This window comes from Leucoraja erinacea, chromosome 21, assembly GCF_028641065.1.
Source record: "Leucoraja erinacea ecotype New England chromosome 21, Leri_hhj_1, whole genome shotgun sequence".
Taxonomy (NCBI): domain Eukaryota; kingdom Metazoa; phylum Chordata; class Chondrichthyes; order Rajiformes; family Rajidae; genus Leucoraja; species Leucoraja erinaceus.
Window position 1 is genome coordinate 37,648,480 of NC_073397.1, and position 19,551 is coordinate 37,668,030.

The 19,551-nt window shown below is 47.0% G+C and overlaps 1 protein-coding gene across 3 annotated transcripts in view; it reads right to left on the bottom strand.

Annotated features, from left to right (window-relative positions):
- LOC129707553 (rho GTPase-activating protein 18) overlaps positions 1-19,551 on the bottom strand; it is a 50,530-nt gene that overhangs the window by 19,593 nt on the left and 11,386 nt on the right. Inside the window, exons 1-3 of one of the 3 annotated variants that reach the window (XM_055652691.1) lie at positions 8,188-8,366; positions 2,736-2,929; positions 26-246 (exon numbers count right to left, since the gene is read on the bottom strand). In XM_055652691.1, coding sequence (XP_055508666.1) covers positions 26-246; positions 2,736-2,907 — 393 coding nt within the window. In that variant the 5' untranslated portion in view covers positions 2,908-2,929; positions 8,188-8,366. Of the gene's footprint in view, positions 1-25; positions 247-2,735; positions 2,930-7,839; positions 8,137-8,187; positions 8,367-19,551 lie in introns of those variants that run through there. The other 2 variants (XM_055652690.1, XM_055652692.1) reach the window with 2 other exon arrangements.

Genomic DNA, 19,551 nt, shown 5'->3' on the forward strand with positions numbered 1-19,551 from the left:
ACTTATGAAGATTGTTTCCACTTACCGAGAACTTTGGGCCAGCAAAGATGTCCCTGACGTCACGTACCGGCTGCTTGTTCTTGACCCGCAAGGACAAGGTGTAGTTGTCCACTCTGCGCTGCACTGCGGCCGACTGTGTACGGGTCAGGGTGGAGAGCAGGACCAGGCTGGCATCATCGTGGCTATTGTCGTTGATAAGAGTGGACAAGCCTGTGTCGCGAAGCCAATCCACCTCCAGATCTCCATCTACACGGGAGCAACATTCAGCTGTGAAACAGATCACAATGTACCGCACTGTCCACGTTCCCCCCACACACGGGCACCCAGCTACAAGCGGACAGCTTCTTCCCAGCTGCCATCGGGCAACTGAATCACCCTGAATACCACAACCAGAGAGCAATGCTGGACTACTATCCACCTCATGGGAGACCCTCGCATTATCTTTGTTACTGGACTTTAGTTTGAACTGTTTTGACTATTTTATTGTTCTTTTACAAACCATGTTCTCGGGATATCTATATCTAAATCTAAATAACCATATAACCATATAACAATTACAGCACGGAAACAGGCCATCTCGGCCCTACAAGTCCGTGCCGAACAACTTTTTTTTCCCCTTAGTCCCACCTGCCTGCACTCATACCATAACCCTCCATTCCCTTCTCATCCATATGCCTATCCAATTTATTTTTAAATGATACCAATGAACCTGCCTCCACCACTTCCACTGGAAGCTCATTCCACACCGCTACCACTCTCTGAGTAACGAAGTTCCCCCTCATATTACCCCTAAACTTCTGTCCCTTAATTCTGAAGTCAAGGATGTCCTCTTGTTTGAATCTTCCCTATTCTCAAAGGGAAAAGTGGTACTTGTCCACATCAACTCTGTCTATCCCTCTCAACATTTAAAAGACCTCTATCAAGTCCCCCCTTAACCTTCTGCGCTCCAAAGAATAAAGACCTAACTTATTCAACCTATCTCTGTAACTTAGTTGTTGAAACCCAGGCAACATTCTAGTAAATCTCCTCTGTACTCTCTCTTGTTATTAGTTATTAGTTAAATGTTATTAGTTATTTAAGTTATGACATCGGATGGAAGCTGCGTACCAAATCTTGTTGCGCTTGTGTGCAATGACAATAAAAGATATTATTATTATTATTTATCGTGCATTAAACGTTATTCCCTTTATCCGGCATCTACACTGTAAACGGCTCGATTGTAATCATGTGTTGTCTTTCTGCATGCAACAAAAGCTTTTCACTGTACCTCGGTACATGTGACAATAAACTAGACTGATGTAACTGGGGGGGTGTCAGTAGGATGCAGGGGTCAAGGAACGAGTGTTCACGTCGATCGCAGCCCTGTTTCCACCAATCTTTCCACCAGCAGACGCAAGAAGCGACAAGACATTGTAGACAAAAGTGCTGGAGAAACTCAGCGGGGGCAGCAACATCTATGGAGCGAAGGAAATAGGCAACGTTTCGTCCCGAAACCCAGAGGAAATCCCGGTGGCTCAGCACTTCAACTCCCCCTCCCACTCCGTCTCCGACCTCTCTGTCCTGGGCCTCCTCCATGGCCAGAGCGAGCAACACCGGAAATTGGAGGAACAGCACCTCATATTCCGCTTGGGGAGTCTGCATCCTGGGGGCATGAACATCGAATTCTCCCAATTTTGTTAGTCCTTGCTGTCTCCTCCCCTTCCTCAGTCCCCCTGCTGTCTCCTCCCATCCCCCAGCCTTCTGGCTACTCCTCCTTTTCCCTTTCTTGTCCCCACCCACCCCCGCCCCCGATCAGTCTGAAGAAGGGTTTCAGCCCGAAACGTTGCCTATTTCCTTCGCTCCATAGATGCTGCTGCACCCGCTGAGTTTCTCCAGTTTTTTTGTGTACATTCGATTTTCCAGCATCTGCAGTTCCTTCTTAAATACAGAGAGCAGTGTTTCACATTGTAGCTGGTCTCTCGTGCCACATACAGACAGCAGCTTCACAATCAGTGCCTTTCTACTGCCACCTTCTGGGCCAACTCACAAAGACAGTCCAGGCCCAGAGTTATTGTCACTGCACTTGGTCTCAGTGGAGTTAACTTGGCTCAATGGGGACAAATGTGATTGTATTGATTCTGGGTCAGTTGCAAAGTACTTGTGGGCTTGGATTAACCCTTGGATATATTTAAGGCAGAGATAGATTCTTGATTAGTGCAGGTGTCAGGGGTTATGGGGAGAAGGCAGGAGAATGGGGTTAGGAGGGAGAGATAGATCAGCCATGATTGAATGGCGGGGTAGACTTGATGGGCCGAATGGCATAATTCTGACTTCATAAATATGACCTTATGACCTATGACCCCATGATCATGGAGCAAGGGTTAGTGAGGACCCCGTTAAACAGTGACCAGCCCGTCCCCCCCTCTTTGAAGGCCAGACTTACACCAACCCGCGAAGTCGGGGTTTTTAAAACTTTTATTGTTCATCATTTATAATCTAGTTTAATTTTCTCACAACACATTGAAACAGTGATGGGTGATGTTACAAAGATGATTTTACTTCTGAAAAAGACAGAGTGCTGGAGTAACTCAGCGGGTCAGGCAGCATCTGTGGAGAACATGGATAGGTGACGTTTCACAGAGTGCTGGAGTAACTCAGCGGGTCAGGCAGCATCTGTGGAGAACGAACATGGATAGGTGACGTTTTGGGTCAGGCCCCATCTTCGACCACAGGTCTACTGTGTCGCTACAACGTACCATCGGGGGTTTTGACATCACTGCTCTCGTCAGCCTCACTCCCACGGCTCTCCTTGATGTGCTTCACCTCCGACCAGAAATCTTCCAGTGACTGGTTGTCCAGGGAATCCTGACAGCTGGAAGAGTCGGAAAACGGCTGCTCCGGGAACCTCTGCCCCTGAATCCCACTCATAATGGATGGACTCAGGTCTCTCCTGTAACGCAGAGAAACGTAAAGGAAGTGACTCAGACACAAACATTGAATGGAATTGAACACCTTATTGCCTCATGTGACAACCACAGTCAAATTCTTTGCTTCCCTACTCAAGTCACCACATAAATGGCCCTTCGAGGAATTTCAAGGAACACAATCATCACCTGACTTTCAATAAATATCTGTAAACAAGTCGTTCACCAAGTCTCAAAGCATCGCAATGTTTGTGAAACAAATGCAACAAATGAAACTGAATGTCAGCATGCGCTGCTCAAGGTGTGAACACAAGGTGGATTTTTGAGCAGATGACAGACACAAAATGCTGGAGGAGGTGAGTTAGTGTTTCCTTGTGTGGAGCTGCCATCCCCACGAGGGTAACGAGCAGGATGCAAGAAATACAATAGTTGATGTACCAGGAATCTGAAACTAAAACACAGATTGTAAACCCATCAGTAGCCTGGGCACAGAGATGCAGGGAGATGATTCCATCGCAGGTAAATGCAAGTCCTTTCCAATTCACAGACCGATCTCCCTGCTATCTCAACAACAATGCCCCTGATGTATTCAGGCATCAGATGTCTTTACGGGCATCACGGTGGCGCAGCGGTAGAGTTGCTGCCTTACAGCACTTGCAGCACCAGAGCCCCGGGTTCGATCCCGACTACGGGTGCCGTCTGTACGGAGTTTGTAGGTTCTCCCCGTGGGTTTTCTCCGGGTTCTCCCGGATTCCTCCCACACTCTAAATACGTGCGGGTTTGTAGGTTAATTGGCTTGGTGTAAATGTAAATAGCCCCTAGTGTGCGTAGGTGTGTGTAGGATAGTGTTAATGCCATAGGTTCGCTGGTCGGCACGGACTCAGTGGGCCGAAGGGCCTGTTTTCACGCTGTATCTCCAAAACTGAAAACAAAACTAAAATCTTTTCACCATATAGCGCCACAAAGTTCTTTTAAACAATATTCCTGAAGCTGATGTTACTTCATGTTAATGGCTGTCTGGGACCGTGTTCTGGCAGCAAGCAAAACATGACGGTAATTCAAAATGGAATGCATGAGGAAGTGAAACTGCGAGAAACTGCTGGAGTAACTCAGAAGTGAAACTGCGAGAAACTGCTGGAGTAACTCAGCGGGTCAGGCAGCATCTGTGGAGAACATGGATAGGTGACGTTTCACAGAGTGCTGGAGTAACTCAGCAGGTCAGGCAGCATCTGTGGAGGGAATGAACAGGTGACATTTTGGGTCGGGACACTTCTCAGTTCAGTTCAGTTTTTATTTGTCACACGTAGGTTAACACAGGGTCAACGACACAATGAGATAAGACTTTGCCTTCCATCACAGTGAGGAGGAGATTCACGGTGATGGATGATCGTGTAAATTGTGTTGTGTCTTGGTTCTTGTTTGTATGACTGCAGAGACCAAATTTTGTTTGAACCTCTGGGTTCAAATTACAACAAATAAATTGTATTGTATTGTAAATGTGTTTGACAAGACAACGGGTCACTTCAGCAATGATATTACATGGGTAAAATTAAGGTTAAAAAAAGGATAAGAGTGGCATTAGTAGGAAAAAGACTCTTCAGACTGAGGGAGTAGGCGAGAGGTGGGGGTGGGGCAAAATCTGGCAAGTGATAGGTGGAGACGGTGAAGGGGGGTGATAGGCAGCTGGGTGGAGTAAGTAACAAAGGCTGGAGGGGAAAGGGGACAAATGGATGTGAGATCACGAGAGGAGGATATGGGGTGGAAGGGGACAGGGGGGAGAGGATAGTGGGGGGGATTAGAGAACTCAGCTAGAATGAATAAATTGAAGAGCCATCAACAATGACAACACCAATCTGACAGGTATCGCTGTGTATTTTGGGATGAGGCATGAGAAACATGTTTCGCCGTTTGCCAAGGGGTCCACGGGACCTTGCTTGAAGCTGCCTCATTTTCATGCAAGATAACAGAACAATCGTGAATTGTTCGACAGTTTCGGTGCTTTTCACAGCGGGTTAAATCAACGACACAAATGCCAGCGGTCACAAAACAGGAAGCAGGAGATTTTTATCCTCCATTCAAAATAAAGCTTTGCATAGTTCAAGTCCAGATCAGTAATCTCTCTCGCTGCTCACCTCTGCACCCGGCTCAGCTGCAGGATATGCAGAAAGTCAGTCACCAGTGTTATAGCACAGAAACAGGCCCTTCAGCCCCACACGTCCATACTGGCCAAGTTGCCAACCTGACCAAGTCTCACCTGCCCGCGTTCAGACCCCGTTCACAGCCTCAGAATTAAAGGACGTTCCTTTAGGAAGGAGATGAGGAGGAATTTCTTTAGTCAGAGGGTGATGAATCTGTGGAAGGCTGTTTTATAAATTAATTAGCCATCTGTAAATTGGCCCGAGTGTGTAAGGCAAGGATGACATGGAACTAGTGTGAACGGGTGATCGCTGGCCGGCATGGACTTGATCACCTGCTCCCGTGCTGTATCTCTAAACTAAACTAAAGGTGGTCTGAACTGCACAGAATACTCCAGGTGCGATCTCACCAACATTGTGTACGGTTGTAACATGTTGTCCCAACTCCTGTAGTCAATGCCCAGACCAATGAAGGCAAACTTGCCAAATGCCATCTTCATCGTCCTGCCAATCACAGCCTTCAGAGAACTAGGGACCAATACACCCATTGCTTCTCTCCAGAGATGCTGCCTGTCCCGCTGAGTTACTCCAGCACTCTGCGAAAACGTCACCTATCCATGCTCCACAGATGCTGCCTGACCCGCTGACGTTACTCCAGCACTCTGTGAAACGTCACCTATCCATGTTCTCCACAGATGCTGCGACCCGCTGAGTTACAGCACTCTGTGAAACGTCACCTATCCATGTTCTCCAGAGATGCTGCCTGTCCCGCTGAGTTACTCCAGCATCTTCCACTCCCACTCTGTCCAGTAAATATACCTCAGCCCACAACTCGTTCATTTTAATCACAGCAACTTTTCATTATCATTGATGTCCCGAAACAAAACAAAACAAAACAAAACTCCTCGCTTGTCCCTTTACAATAATGGCCCTACTGACATAACCCGGGACATCACGCAGTGGAACTAGCTCAGTGAGTCTCCGTTAATGCCACACACCTGGTGATGCGGATGGGCACTTTTTCTGAACTGTTGGAAGTGATTCCAGATTTTATTTTAAATCATTTTTAATTTTTGTAAGATGTTACACGGCTATATAATATATTTTCCAAGTAAGTTTCATCTTTCCTGCAAGTTTCAAGAGAGCTGCGGAACAGGGAACAATGGGTCCAATGGGACACAGGAACCAGGGCCCCTTGCGTTAAAGGGAGCAGGGGTCGGGTCTGTCCAGGGGTCAGTGTCCAGGGGTCAGGTCTGTGCAGCGGTCGGAGGCATCCAGGAGGTCAGGGGTTATGGTGTCCAGGAGGTCAGGGGTAGGGGTGTGGTTGGGGGGGTCAAAGGTCCCAGCGGTGGGAAGCCAGATGTGGCATCGTCAACTGTTCCAAACATCTGGATCACAGATTGTTAGAGTTTTACTGTGAGAAGAAGTGACGGACCTGTGTGGTGAATTTTGTAAAACTTATATTCTAAATTTCAACTATGGATTAAACCCTCTGGTAATAAAGTAACGAGCAGAGACTAGGTGTCAGGGTGAGAACATTTCAGTATAACGTCCAGGAACGAGGACCATTACAAACAGCAGTGGACACTGGCCGGTCCACCACAGTACTGACCTCCCCACCATCGAAGGCCCATCACGGGTACTGAACTCCCCACCAACGCAGGGATCTACAGGAGTCACTGCCCCATAAAGGCAGCCAGCATCAGAGACTCACAACACCCTGGCCACGCTCTCATCTCACACCTGCTATCATCGGGATGAAGGTACAGGAGTCTGAAAACCGTGACAACCAAGTTGAAGAACAGCTTCTTCCCAACAACCATCAGGCTATTAAACACCAACTACTAAACTATGACCTGGCTTGGTTACTTTAGAGACTTCTGGCATTTTGCAATAATATTGGTGTTTTTAATTTATTTAATGTTTTTGCTGATCATGTTATTGATGAGGATTGTGCTTCGGTCATTTACGCTGCTGCAAGTAAGAATTTCATCGTTCCGTTGTTGGTATTTATGACAATTAAGGACACTCACTTTAGATTATAGAACTGCTTAAATCAGTCTGAAGAAGGGTCTCAACCCGAAACGTCACCCATTCCTTCTCTCCAGAGATGCTGCCTGTCCCGCTGAGTTACTCCAGCGTTTTGTGTCTATCTTCGGATTAAACCAGCACCTGCAGTTCCTTCCCACATAGCATACAATGCCAATACCTAGCTACAGAACCTGACGGTGTTGTGTACTGCAGTGACTTGTTCAATGTGTAGGAAGGAACAGCAGATGCCAAGAGAATCTCACTCCTCAACATTAAACTCTGCTCTTGTTTGTATAAAAGTTCTTGAAAAGTTACATAAAAACATAGAAAACTAGTTGCAGGAATAGGCCATTTGGCATCTTTGAGTCATATGATCACGGCTAATCAGCTAAAATCACTACCCCGTTCCTACTTTTTCCCCCATATCACATGATCCCTTGACAAGAATGTAAAGTGTTAAAACATATCTAAGTAGTGTGAATCGACCTAACTATTATTCCGCAAAACGAATCTCTGATTGAAAATTAAATGGTTCCGTAAACAAGAATCTTTAAAGCTCCATCCATCTGAATTTGACCAAAGTAATAGTCGGGTGTCTCCACTGAAGCCAGTTTCATTTCTGGACCACAACAATCAGGACTCAGGGTTATAATCGAGACAAAAAACAGTACTCAAGGCTGCAAACCCAAGACAACACACCACTCTCTATCTTGTCTCATCTTGCATTACTTCTCATTCTCTGATCGGCAAATTACAACATGCATATCTACCTGTGGGTATATCTTGGACGTGTGAAACTGCGTATGGTCGATGGCATCGAATTCACGTAGAGTTTGGGTCTTGGGATCCGAGAGGTTGTTTGGGAAATTCTGTCCATTTTCTTGTTGTCCATATTGAGTTGCTCAGCTGCCTGATGATCGACACCCACAACTCACAAGGGGGAGACTCGATGAAAGGAAAAGTAACTACCTGATACTCTTTGCTGTCTGTCTGTCTGCTTGTGGGTGGGTGGGTGAGGGTGTGATCAGCTCAGGAGAGAGGCACTGGCAAGATAGCAACAGGAGCAGCTCGCTCTGGCTCGGTAACGAGAGCCCCACCCCCGTACTCACGGTTCTCACCTCAATATTTCACTATCTGTTTAGCCATCTTGCATATTCCAACATGTCTCTGCACAAGAGTCGTCTGTTTCCTGGGTCCTTTTTCCGCAGCCTGAAACGATTCTAATTTTTAAAGGAAATGTTTCTTTGAAATGCTGCTGGTCACAAACAAGGGGCTGGATTGCGGGCTGTGTTGAGCAGGTTCAACTTCATTCTTGTTGAGGAGTGAATCACTGCACAGTGTAGGCTTGTACACAATCCAATCATTCCAGTCCCCTGCATTGTTCCCCGCGCAGCTGGGCAAGAGGTGTGAGGAACTGCAGGTGCTGGAATCCTGAGCAAAACGCAAAGTGCTGGAGGAACTTAGAGAGGGGTCAGGCAGCATCTGTGGTGGGAACGGACAGATGTTGTGTATAATAAAGAAACCGCACATCTCCATTAATTTTGCCCCTCACTACGGCCTCTAGTATTGGGCATTTCCACTGGGACAAAGATCTTGACCGTCTGCCCTTATCTATGACCCTCATAATTCTACAATTTCTACCAAGTCTTCCCTCAACTTCTGATGTTCCACAGATTAACTTTTCACCGTCCTCAGCTAACAGCAGCCTGGGGCTTGGCTGGACCGGCCGCTGCTCCACGAGGCCCTTCAGCAGCCTGGGGGTCAATTAGACCGGGTGCCTAGAGGCCCTGCACCAGCCTGGGACTCAATTAGACCAGGTGCCTAGAGGCCCTGCAGCAGCCTGGGGCTCAATTAGACCAGGTGCCTAGAGGCCCTGCAGCAGCCTGGGGCTCAATTAGACCAAGTGCTTGGAGGCCGTGCAGCAGCCTGGGGCTCAATTAGACCAGGTGCCTAGAGGCCCTGCACCAGCCTGGGGCTCAATTAGACCGGGTGCCTAGAGGCCCTGCAGCAGCCTGAGGCTCGGTAGGTCCGGGCGCCGCTACAAGAGGCCGAGCACGTGGACCGCACGCGGCCTACAGTGGTGGAGCTTGGCCAGGCCGACCGTGCAACGCCGCCAGGACAACAGACCTTCATGGTCAGGTCAAGCACCCTGCATTTACAACAACTGGGACTTGGAAATGGTGCCAAACTGACGACTGTCTACTGAAGATGCACAAAACGCTGGAGTAACTCAGCAGGACAGGCAACATCTCTGGAGAGAAGGAATGGGCGATGTTTTGGGTCAAGACCCTTCTTCAGATCACAGAGGGCGGGCAGCGAGAGAGGATCATTCCTCTTACATTGAGGTTTTACAGAAACTGTGCCTGATGGTGTTCAGCAGCGACTGAAGGCCACGTCACCATCTCCAGACTTCACAAAGTTACGTATTGACGATTGATAACCAGTAGTCCGTCCCGTCATGGGCTGGTGAACTTTAACGTTCTTTTAAAAGCACTGGTCCAAGCTAAAAACATCCAAAAAATAAAATTCAGTCTGAAGAAGAGTCTCGACCCGAAACGTCACCTATTCTTTCGCTCCACAGATGCTGCCTCACCTGCTGAGTTTCTCCAGCATTTTTGTCCACCTTCGATTTTTCCAGCATCTGCAGTTCCTTCTTAAACATAAACTCAACTTGTTTTCTCAGCTGACTGGGGAGAGGATTTAGCAAAAAAAACTTTTCACTGCGCCTCGACACACGTGACAATAAACTAAACTAAACCAAGAGAAGAATCATGAGAGGAATAGATCGGGTAGATGCACAGAGTCCCTCGACCAGAGTAGGGGAATCGAGGTCCAGAGGACAAGGTGGTGAAGGGGACATTTTTTTTATAGGAATCTGAGGGGAAACTTTTTCACACAAAGGGACTTGGGTGTATGGAACAAGCTGCCAGCGGAGGTAGTTGAGGCTAGGACTAACACAACGTTTATGAAACAGTTAGACAGGTACATGGATAGGACAGGTTTGGATTACCCCTGGTTTGTCTCTACTCTTCACCATTCCATTAGCCTGTTAATCCCAACCATTCCACAACCATTCCAGTGTTTCTATTCTAACCCCCCCCTCCCCTCCCCCCACCCCACTCGTCAACTGTAGATTGGATATCTAGAGCCAGATTTCACGACAGTCCAGTGTACTTGAGGATGGATGGTTGCGTGAACTTAAAGCAAGTAGGCAAATTATCATTTCATTATATTTTGGATTTTAGCCAATGAAAACACAGATCTATTAATAGAACTGTTTGCTTTAGGCTTTAGAGATAAAGTCGGTGAAAATCAGCGATCATCCCATGCACTAACACGGCCCTACACACTCGGGACAATTTCACCAATGGTCATCGATGGGCAGCATGGGCCTGGCGGGCCGAAGGGCCTGTTTTTCAGATCAAATCCAACAATGTATAATGAGATGCTGCTGATTACCACCCTGAAGGATGCCATGTATATACTTTCGTACTTTGAATCAAATCATGCCATTTTGAATGATTGCTTTTCCCAGAGAGGGATCAGGTTAAGACGTTGGCAGCAGAAGGTGAATGGCAGCAATCTGAGTGGAAATATTCCTAGTGTTGCGATCGCCAAGACAATGTTATGATTGTCGTAGAGAGACACAAAATGCCTGAGTAACTCAGTGGGACAGGCAGCATCTCTGGAGAACAGGAATGGGTGACGTTTCAGGTCGAGACCCTTCTTCAGACTAGTTAGGGACAAGGGAAATGAGAGATACATTCGGTGGTGTAGAGAGATAAAGATATGCAAAAAAAGTAAAACGGATAAAGGAAACAGGCCATTGTTAGTTCGCTGTTTGTTGGGTTTAAACGAGAAACTGGTGCAACTTGGGTGGGGGAGGGGTGGAGAGAGAGAGGGAATGCCGGGGTTACTTGAAGTGAGAGAAATCAATATTCATATCCTGGTTCCCGCTCACTGGCTGCCGAGTGTCAGAGAGAAAATGGAGGCATCTGATCAGAGTGGAGTCTGCACTGTTCCTGCATTTCCACAAGAGGGAAACACATATACCTCTCCTCACCATGAACATGCAGTTCAGAATTGTGCAGAATTGTGCAGAATCATGCAGAATTGTGCAAAATTGTGGAATGTCTGGGGTAAAGGTTATAAACACTGCGAGCTCAGTGAGAATATGCATGGAATCTTTACAATGTGAACTGGAGCTTACATACGAGAATGTGGATCAAGAGAAAGACTTTTATTGAAGTGACTTTAGGATAGTTCAAGTGAGTTTATTGTCATGTGTCCCTGATAGGACAATGAAATACTTGCTTTGCTTCAGCACAACAGGCATATGTTGATGCAGGGAATGGGATGGATATGGAGCAAACAATGATCCTTGATCTCCATTCCCATTATTCTATTTTCACACCTTACACTTCCTTATCTATGTATTTCCCATCAGTGTGAAGAAGGGTCTCGAACCGAAACGTCGTGTTTTTATTGCGTGCCAACCAGTCAGCAGAAAGACAATATATGATCCCGGTTCCAAATTATAAAACGCTGGTACTATCAATCCACAAAGAGTCATTTCTATAGTCAATTATCATCAATGATAATTCATAACCATAGTGCCACTTGGATAAGTTCATAACATTACTAAATTTGGCTATTGTTACAGAGGGGATCTGTGCAGCAGCAATTGGCTAAATGTTTGTTGGTAAATTCAAGAGTCAGATGTTGACGTCTGGAGATCACCATCAACGTTTAATGAGGAGGTGAATATTGTTGAAGTTAACGTTTAATGCACATTGCAATCTCACACAGTACTGTCATAGAACTGTATAGCACAGAAACAGGCCCTTCGGCCCATCTTGTCCATGCCGACCAAGTTGGCATATTGGTTTAGTCCCATTTGCCTGCATTGGGCCCGCCTTCCTCTAAACCATTCCTATCCACATATCTGTCTTATTCACAGCTGTAATTGCATTTGTTTCCATAGCTTCCTCTGCAGGTTGCTGGATGGGCCGAATGGCCTACTCCTGCACCAATTGCCTCTTGTCTTCCTCTGCAGGTTGCTCAAATCCCTTCTTGCATCCATTCTGCTCCTCAAAAAAAGCAGTTCCGTGTGGTACAGGATGCTGAACCAGTAATGACATCACCTGCACAGCTGTCAAGGGTTATGGGGAGAAGGCAGGATGCAGAGATCAGCCATGATTGAATGGCAGAGTGGACTTGATGGCCTGAATGGCCTCATTCTACTCCTATAAGTTGTGAACCACAATGGACCTGATGAACCTACAATTCTCCTTCCAGTAAACAATTCCCACCAAAACATATTTTCTGGAGATCCCATCATTTTGAGATAGAGTTCCCAAATTCACGGTTGATGCACAGTGATGGAATCAAGAATGGAACACCAAAATTGTCAAGAGTGTTCAATTCTCAAATGTGTTGGCAATGAAACAGTGCGATTCTTCTGTACTGCACCGTACATGCCTGTTCACGCAACAACACACAGATAATGTATCATCAATAATAGAATAAACTAATAGCAGGATAATAGTACAAAACCCAAGTCTATAGAGCAACTAAAGACTCAGTCCATGATAGATCGTGTTTAAGAAGGAACTGCAAATGCTGGAAAATCGAAGGCAGACAAAAATGCTGGAGAAACTCAGCGGGTGCAGCAGCATCTATGGAGCGAAGGAGGGACCCGAAACGTTGCCTATTTCCTTCGCTCCATAGATGCTGCCTGACCCGCTTAGTTACTCCAGCACTATGTGAAACGTCACCTATCCATGTTCTCCACAGATGCTGCCTGACCCGCTGAGTTATTGTGCAGCAGCATCTATGGAGCTAAGGACATGGGCAACTTTTCGGGCCGAAATCCTTCTGGAAATAGGCAACGTTTCGGGCCGAAACCCTTACGGGTTTCGACCCGAAACGTTGCCTATTTCCTTAGCTCCACAGATGCTGCCTGATCCGCTGAGTAACTCCAGCACTCTGTGAAACGTCACCTATCCATGTTCTCCACAGATGCTGCCTGACCCGCTGAGTTACTCCAGCACTCTGTGAAACGTCACCTATCCATGTTCTCCACAGATGCTGCCCATTCTGCTGAGTTACTCCAGCACTCTGTATTTTTTATTTGTAACCTAGCATCTGCAGTTCCTGGCGTTTAATTTTTTAAGCTCTGTCCTGTTGTGCAGAGAACTGTCGACAATCAGGGATTGAGATGTTTCTGCCTCACACACAGTCGCAGCCTGGGCGCGTTGCACAATAATCTCATCCAGATGGAAACAGGAAGAGGTCATCATTTAACAGTTAAATAAATATGAATGTACGAGCAGAACACGCTGGAAACAATCGGCAACTGGACACCGTGTGTGTGAAGAGAGACACTACATGTTTTTTTAGGCTAGATGCAGTAAGATTGTTCCCGATGTTAGGGAAGTCCAGGACAAGGGGTCACAGCTTAAGGATAAAGGGGAAATCCTTTAAAACCGAGATGAGAAGAACTTTTTTCACGCAGAGAGTGGTGAATCTCTGGAACTCTCTGCCACAGAGGGTAGTTGAGGCCACAGTTCAGTGGCTGTATTTAAGAGGGAGTTAGATGTGGCCCTTGTGGCTAAGGGATCAGGGGGTATGGAGAGAAGGCAGGTACAGGATACTGAGTTGGATGATCAGCCATGATCATATTGAATGGCGGTGCAGGCTCGAAGGGCCGAATGGCCTACTCCTGCACCTAATTTCTATGTTTCTATGTTGATCATGTAAACTACATTTCAAACAGGTGTGGAGGGGGGGAAGCAGGAATGCTGCAAAGGTGTGTGTGTGTGAAATGGAAAGCAGAAGGAATTAAGTGACAAAGTGAAGATGGTGGAAAACTAAAGTTGTATAGACTTGAAAATCAACGGCAGAGTCATGGCTGCTGCTGCTGCTGCTGCTGCTCTTCCTGCTGCTCCTCCTGCTCCTGCTGCTGCTCCTGCTGCTGCTGTTGTTGGTGAGGATCAGAATTGCTGACTTAGTGTTGAGTCCAGAGACTGGAAACAGAAAGATGAGATCCTGTTGCTCGCCTCGGCCCAGCTATATTTGAACAGTGTAAAGGGCAAGAGAGCAGCAAGGGCAAGCCAAGAATATTACACCAGGTCCTCCGGTTTCCTCTCACACTTCAATGACAGACAGGTTTGTAGGTTGACAAAAGTGCTGGAGAAACTCAGCGGGTGCAGCAGCATCTATGGAGCGAAGGAAATAGGCAACGTTTCGGGCCGAAACTCTTTTTCAATTTGTTTCCTTCGCTCCATAGATGCTGCTGCACCCGCTGAGTTTCTCCAGCATTTTTGTCTACCTTCGATTTTCCAGCATCTGCAGTTCCTTCTTAAACAGATTTGTAGGTTAATTGGCTTTAAGTAAAATTGCAAATTGTCCCCGGCGTGTAGGATAGTTTTGGTGTGTGGAGATCGCTGGTCAGCACGGAGCTGGTGGGCCGAAGGGCCTGTTTCCAAGTTGTATCTCTAAACTAAACAACATGTGACAATAAAACATTCTTGACTCTTGTACAGGTGGTAGGGAAGTAATAACAAAGACTAGTCCTACAGCAGGTGCCCAGGTAAGAAGGTGCAGTTGTACAGGGTCTTGGTGAGACCACACCTGGAGTACTGCGTACAGTTTTGGTCTCCAAATCTGAGGAAGGACATTATTGCCATAGAGGGAGTACAGAGACGGTTCACCAGACTGATTCCTGGGATGTCAGGACTGTCTTATGAAGAAAGACTGGATAGACTTGGTTTATACTCTCTAGAATTTAGGAGATTGAGAGGGGATCTTATAGAAACTTACAAAATTCTTAAGGGGTTGGACAGGCTAGATGCAGGAAGATTGTTCCCGATGTTGGGGAAGTCCAGGACAAGGGGTCACAGCTTAAGGATAAGGGGGAAATCCTTTAAAACCGAGATGAGAAGAACTTTTTTCACACAGAGAGTGGTGAATCTCTGGAACTCTCTGCCACAGAGGGTAGTCGAGGCCAGTTAATTGGCTATATTTAAGAGGGAGTTAGCTGTGGCCCTTGTGGCTAAGGGGATCAGGGGGTATGGAGAGAAGGCAGGTACGGGATACTGAGTTGGATGATCAGCCATGATCATATTGAATGGCGGTGCAGGCTCGAAGGGCCTAATGGCCTCTACTCCTGCTCCTAATTTCTATGTTTCTATGTATCAACTGCCCAGCGTCATATCAGGGTCGCCAAGAGATTTTGAACATTTCAAAATCCAGCGACGACAAAATAAATGTTGCGACACTTGAGAAAACGTCAATAGGTCATCTCACCGGGTCACGCCGCGAATGTTTCGGTGACCTGATGCGTCAGTCAATGATGCCGGCAGTCGCCTAAAAACTTGCCAAGTGGGACAGGCCCTGTAGTGTGTAGAGGGGTGATCACAGAAAGATGCCTGGGGTTATTTTACTCCAGTCTGCTGCTTAATGTCGTTCACAAGTTCACCCGTGGAAACATCCTCTCCACATCCACTCTATCCAGGCCTTTCATTATTCTGTAACTTTCAATGAGGTCCCCCCTCAACCTTCTAAACTCCAGCGAGTACAGGCCCAGTGTTGTCAAACGCTCACCGTATGCTCGCAGCTGATTCAGCAAAGCCCTGAGCAAAGCTTGGTCTCTACTATGTGAAAGATGGTGTTGTTGTGTCGTTCAGATGCAATTACACAACATCACAATAATGCCTCACGATGATAGTCTCCGACAGGTGAGGTCCTGCCCATTACATCACCAACACAAACCAATCCCAGTGAAACCTACACTTAATGTCACTCTGTCTAAACCATCCTCCACAACCCCCACCTTGTATCATTTGTCAACATTACGCCTCGGGTTACATCTGCTGCAGGGCAGAGAAATACAGGCAATTATATAGCAGAACTTTCAAACTGAAAACCACTCTCAGATTCCCCTGCAGTCTGTATATATTATAAAAATGCAGGGGGGAATTATTTTCCAGTTATAACTAACGTTCTGGGATGAACTTTCTTTGAACGACAAGTTAGTTTGTTTCTAGAAATGAGATTCTACAACTTTATTACAGTAGATTGGTTTCATCAGAGCCAAACGCAGCTTCAGAATGGCCCTTAGTCTGAGGAAGGGTCCCAACCCAAAACGTTACCTGTCCATTGCCTGCACAGATGCTGCCTGGCCCATCGCTCCTCCAGCACCTTGTATGGACCCGCTTCACACCCGTCTCTGCATTACAACACTTTCTATTCTTCTCATCTGGGCCACGGCTAACAAAGGCCTGTCTCCTTTATCATTGTTACTTGTTTGCTTATCTGTTCTATATCTCTATGTCTCTGTTTCCCTCTCCCCTGAATCTCAGTCTGAAGAAGGGTCTCGACCGGAAACGTCACCCATTCCTTCTCTCCAGAGATGCTGCCTGTCCCGCTGAGTTACTCCGGTTTTTGTGTCCATCTACACTTCCTGCTTTAACAGCCTGGAGAGTTTGCAGCGATAGATCCAAGCGTTGAGATGTCCCGTTCTGCAGCTACACCAGCGACTCCTGTCGACACTCACTCCACACTCACCGTCCCTCCAGCAACGTCCACTCCTCTACTTCCTGGTTCCCATTTCTCTGTCCACATTTACACCAGTTGATACAAATCTTTTGCCACTATTCCCTATGGTGTGTGGTCTACAACCTTCAACACACGCTGCACCATTCCTCTCTACAAATTAAACTTGGATTCATGGGATGTGTAAGAAAGAACTGCAGATGCTGGAAAAATTGAAGGTAGACAAAAATGCTGGAGGAATTCCTTCTCTCCATAGATGCTGCCTCATCTGCTGAGTTCCTTCAGCATTTCTGTCTACCTTGGATTCATGGGAGGTTGGTCTTGGAGGGGAGGATGCTCCTCAAACTGTGGAGCATCCTGGACAATACAGCTCACCCCCTCCATGACACACTGGTCAACCTGAGGAGCACCTTCAGCAACAGACTGGTTCCACCAAGATGCAGCACAGAACGCCACAGGAGATCCTTCTTCCCTGTGGCTACCAAACTGTACAACTTCTCCCCCATCTGTCGTGGGGTAGACTGAGACTGACTCCCCTCCCTCACTCACTCCCCTCCTCCACCCCCTCCCCACCCAATCGTTCCACATCCCCAATCCTTTCCACTCGTCACTTTAATTTCTTATTTCATGTATTTTGTGTTTTATGACTGTTGGCAAATTAATTTTCCCTCCTGGGATCAATAAAGTTTTATCGTATCGCATCGTATCGTGAGCAAGCGTTGAGTACGTGGAACTCCATCAGAAGCTGTTGTCAAGCAGAACTTGCCCGCACTGTGCTGTCTATGAATGAAACACTGCACAGTTCAAAATACAACACGAGCAGCTCACAATGTGAGTCCTCAATGAGATGGGACGCGCACTCACACACACACACACACACACACTCACACACGCACACACACACACACGCACACACGCACACACACACACGCACACACACTCACACGCACACACACACACGCGCACACACACACATACACTCACACACACACACACACGCACACACACGCACACACACACACACACACACACACACACACACGCACACACACACACACACACACACACACACACACACACACACACACACACGCACGCACACACACGCACACGCGCACACACACACACACACACGACAAATAGCACACACACACAAACTTCAGTCACAGCTGAACAACAAGCAGTCACAGACACCACCAGTCTCCAGAGAACGTGTCACCTCCATGCAAAGCTTTTTGACCCAGTTGATCACATGGGCTGCAACTGGGGGGGGGGGGGTTCAGTGGGGGGGGGGGGGGGAACAAGCAGGGGGATTCACAAGGGAAGTCTACCAACAGTCGACAGCCACACCGATCCAGCTCAATTAGTGTTTCTGTGTTCCGCCTGGGATCGGACACTCCCCTGTCCACCCAAGGCATGTATCATCAAACCATATAGAGAATAAAAGATTCAAACTGGAAACACAAGGCTGAATGTGAAGAAGATTCATCAAAGACAACACCTCGATCCGGCAAGTGACAAATAGTAATTCAGCAAACTGGTAAACTTCAGTCTGAAGAAGAGTCTCGACCCAAAATGTCACCTATTCCTTGTCTCCAGAAGTGGGAAGCTGTTTGACCCGCTGACCTGTTTTATTTGGGTGGGGGGGGGAGGGGAGTCAAGTCTACCCCATGATTGAGGGGGGAGGAGTTGTACAGTGTGACAGCCACAGGGAGAGTACAAAGCTCTAGTGTGTTGTGTGTTTCTGTGGTGAAGCTCATTATTGGCGCCCTACACCCCAGCTCCAGCTGCCCACTACAGAATGGACGTGAGTTCAGTGGGCAGTGGGGGGTGGGTAGTGGATAGAAACAGGGCCCCCTCTCAATGCACATTCAGTTTTACAGCTCAGTTCAATAGACAATAGACAATAGGTGCAGGAGTAGGCCATTCAGCCCTTCGAGCCTGCACCGCCATTCAATATGATCATGGCTGATCATCCAACTCAGTGTCCCATCCCTGCCTTCTCCCCATACCCCCTGATCCCTTTAGCCACAAGGGCCACATCTACAGATACCTCCCTCTTAAATATAGCCAATGAACTGGCCTCAACTACCTTCTGTGGCAGAGAGTTCCACAGATTTACCACTCTCTGTATGAAAAATGATTTTCTCATCTCGATCCCTCTTATCCTTAAACTGTGACCCCTAGTTCTGGATTAAACTGTGACCCCTAGTTCTGGATTAAACTGTGACCCCTAGTTCTGGATTAAACTGTGACCCCTAGTTCTGGATTAAACTGTGACCCCTAGTTCTGGATTAAACTGTGACCCCTAGTTCTGGATTAAACTGTGACCCCTAGTTCTGGATTAAACTGTGACCCCTAGTTCTGGAAGTGAAAGCGTGACCTTACTGATTAGAAATTAAATCAATTAGTAAAATGTAACAAAGCAGTCAGGAGGTACTAGTAACTACCAAACGTTGATGTAATAAATAATAAGATATGGAGAAGGGTTTAACTCAGGGTGGGACCCACAGACACATCCTGCCATTGACAAGGGTCCAGGCAGAACTGGTGGGTGGTTCAAGCAGAGATTTGAAGAAGGTAGACAAAAATGCTGGAGAAACTCAGCGGGTGCAGCAGCATCTATGGAGCGAAGTGGAACGTTGCCTATTTCCTTCGCTCCATAGATGCTGCTGCAACCACTGAGTTTCTCCAGCATTTTTGTCTACCTTCGATTTTCCAGCATCTGCAGTTCCTTCTTAAACACAGAGATATGAAGAAGGGTCTCGACCCGAAACGTCACTCATTCATTCTCTCCAGACATGCTGCCTGTCCCGCTGAGTCACTCCAGCATTTTGTGTCTATCTTCAGTTCAAGCCGGCATCTGCAGTTCCTTCCTCCACATTGCTTCTTCTGACAGACTGCATTGATGAGGAACTCCGACC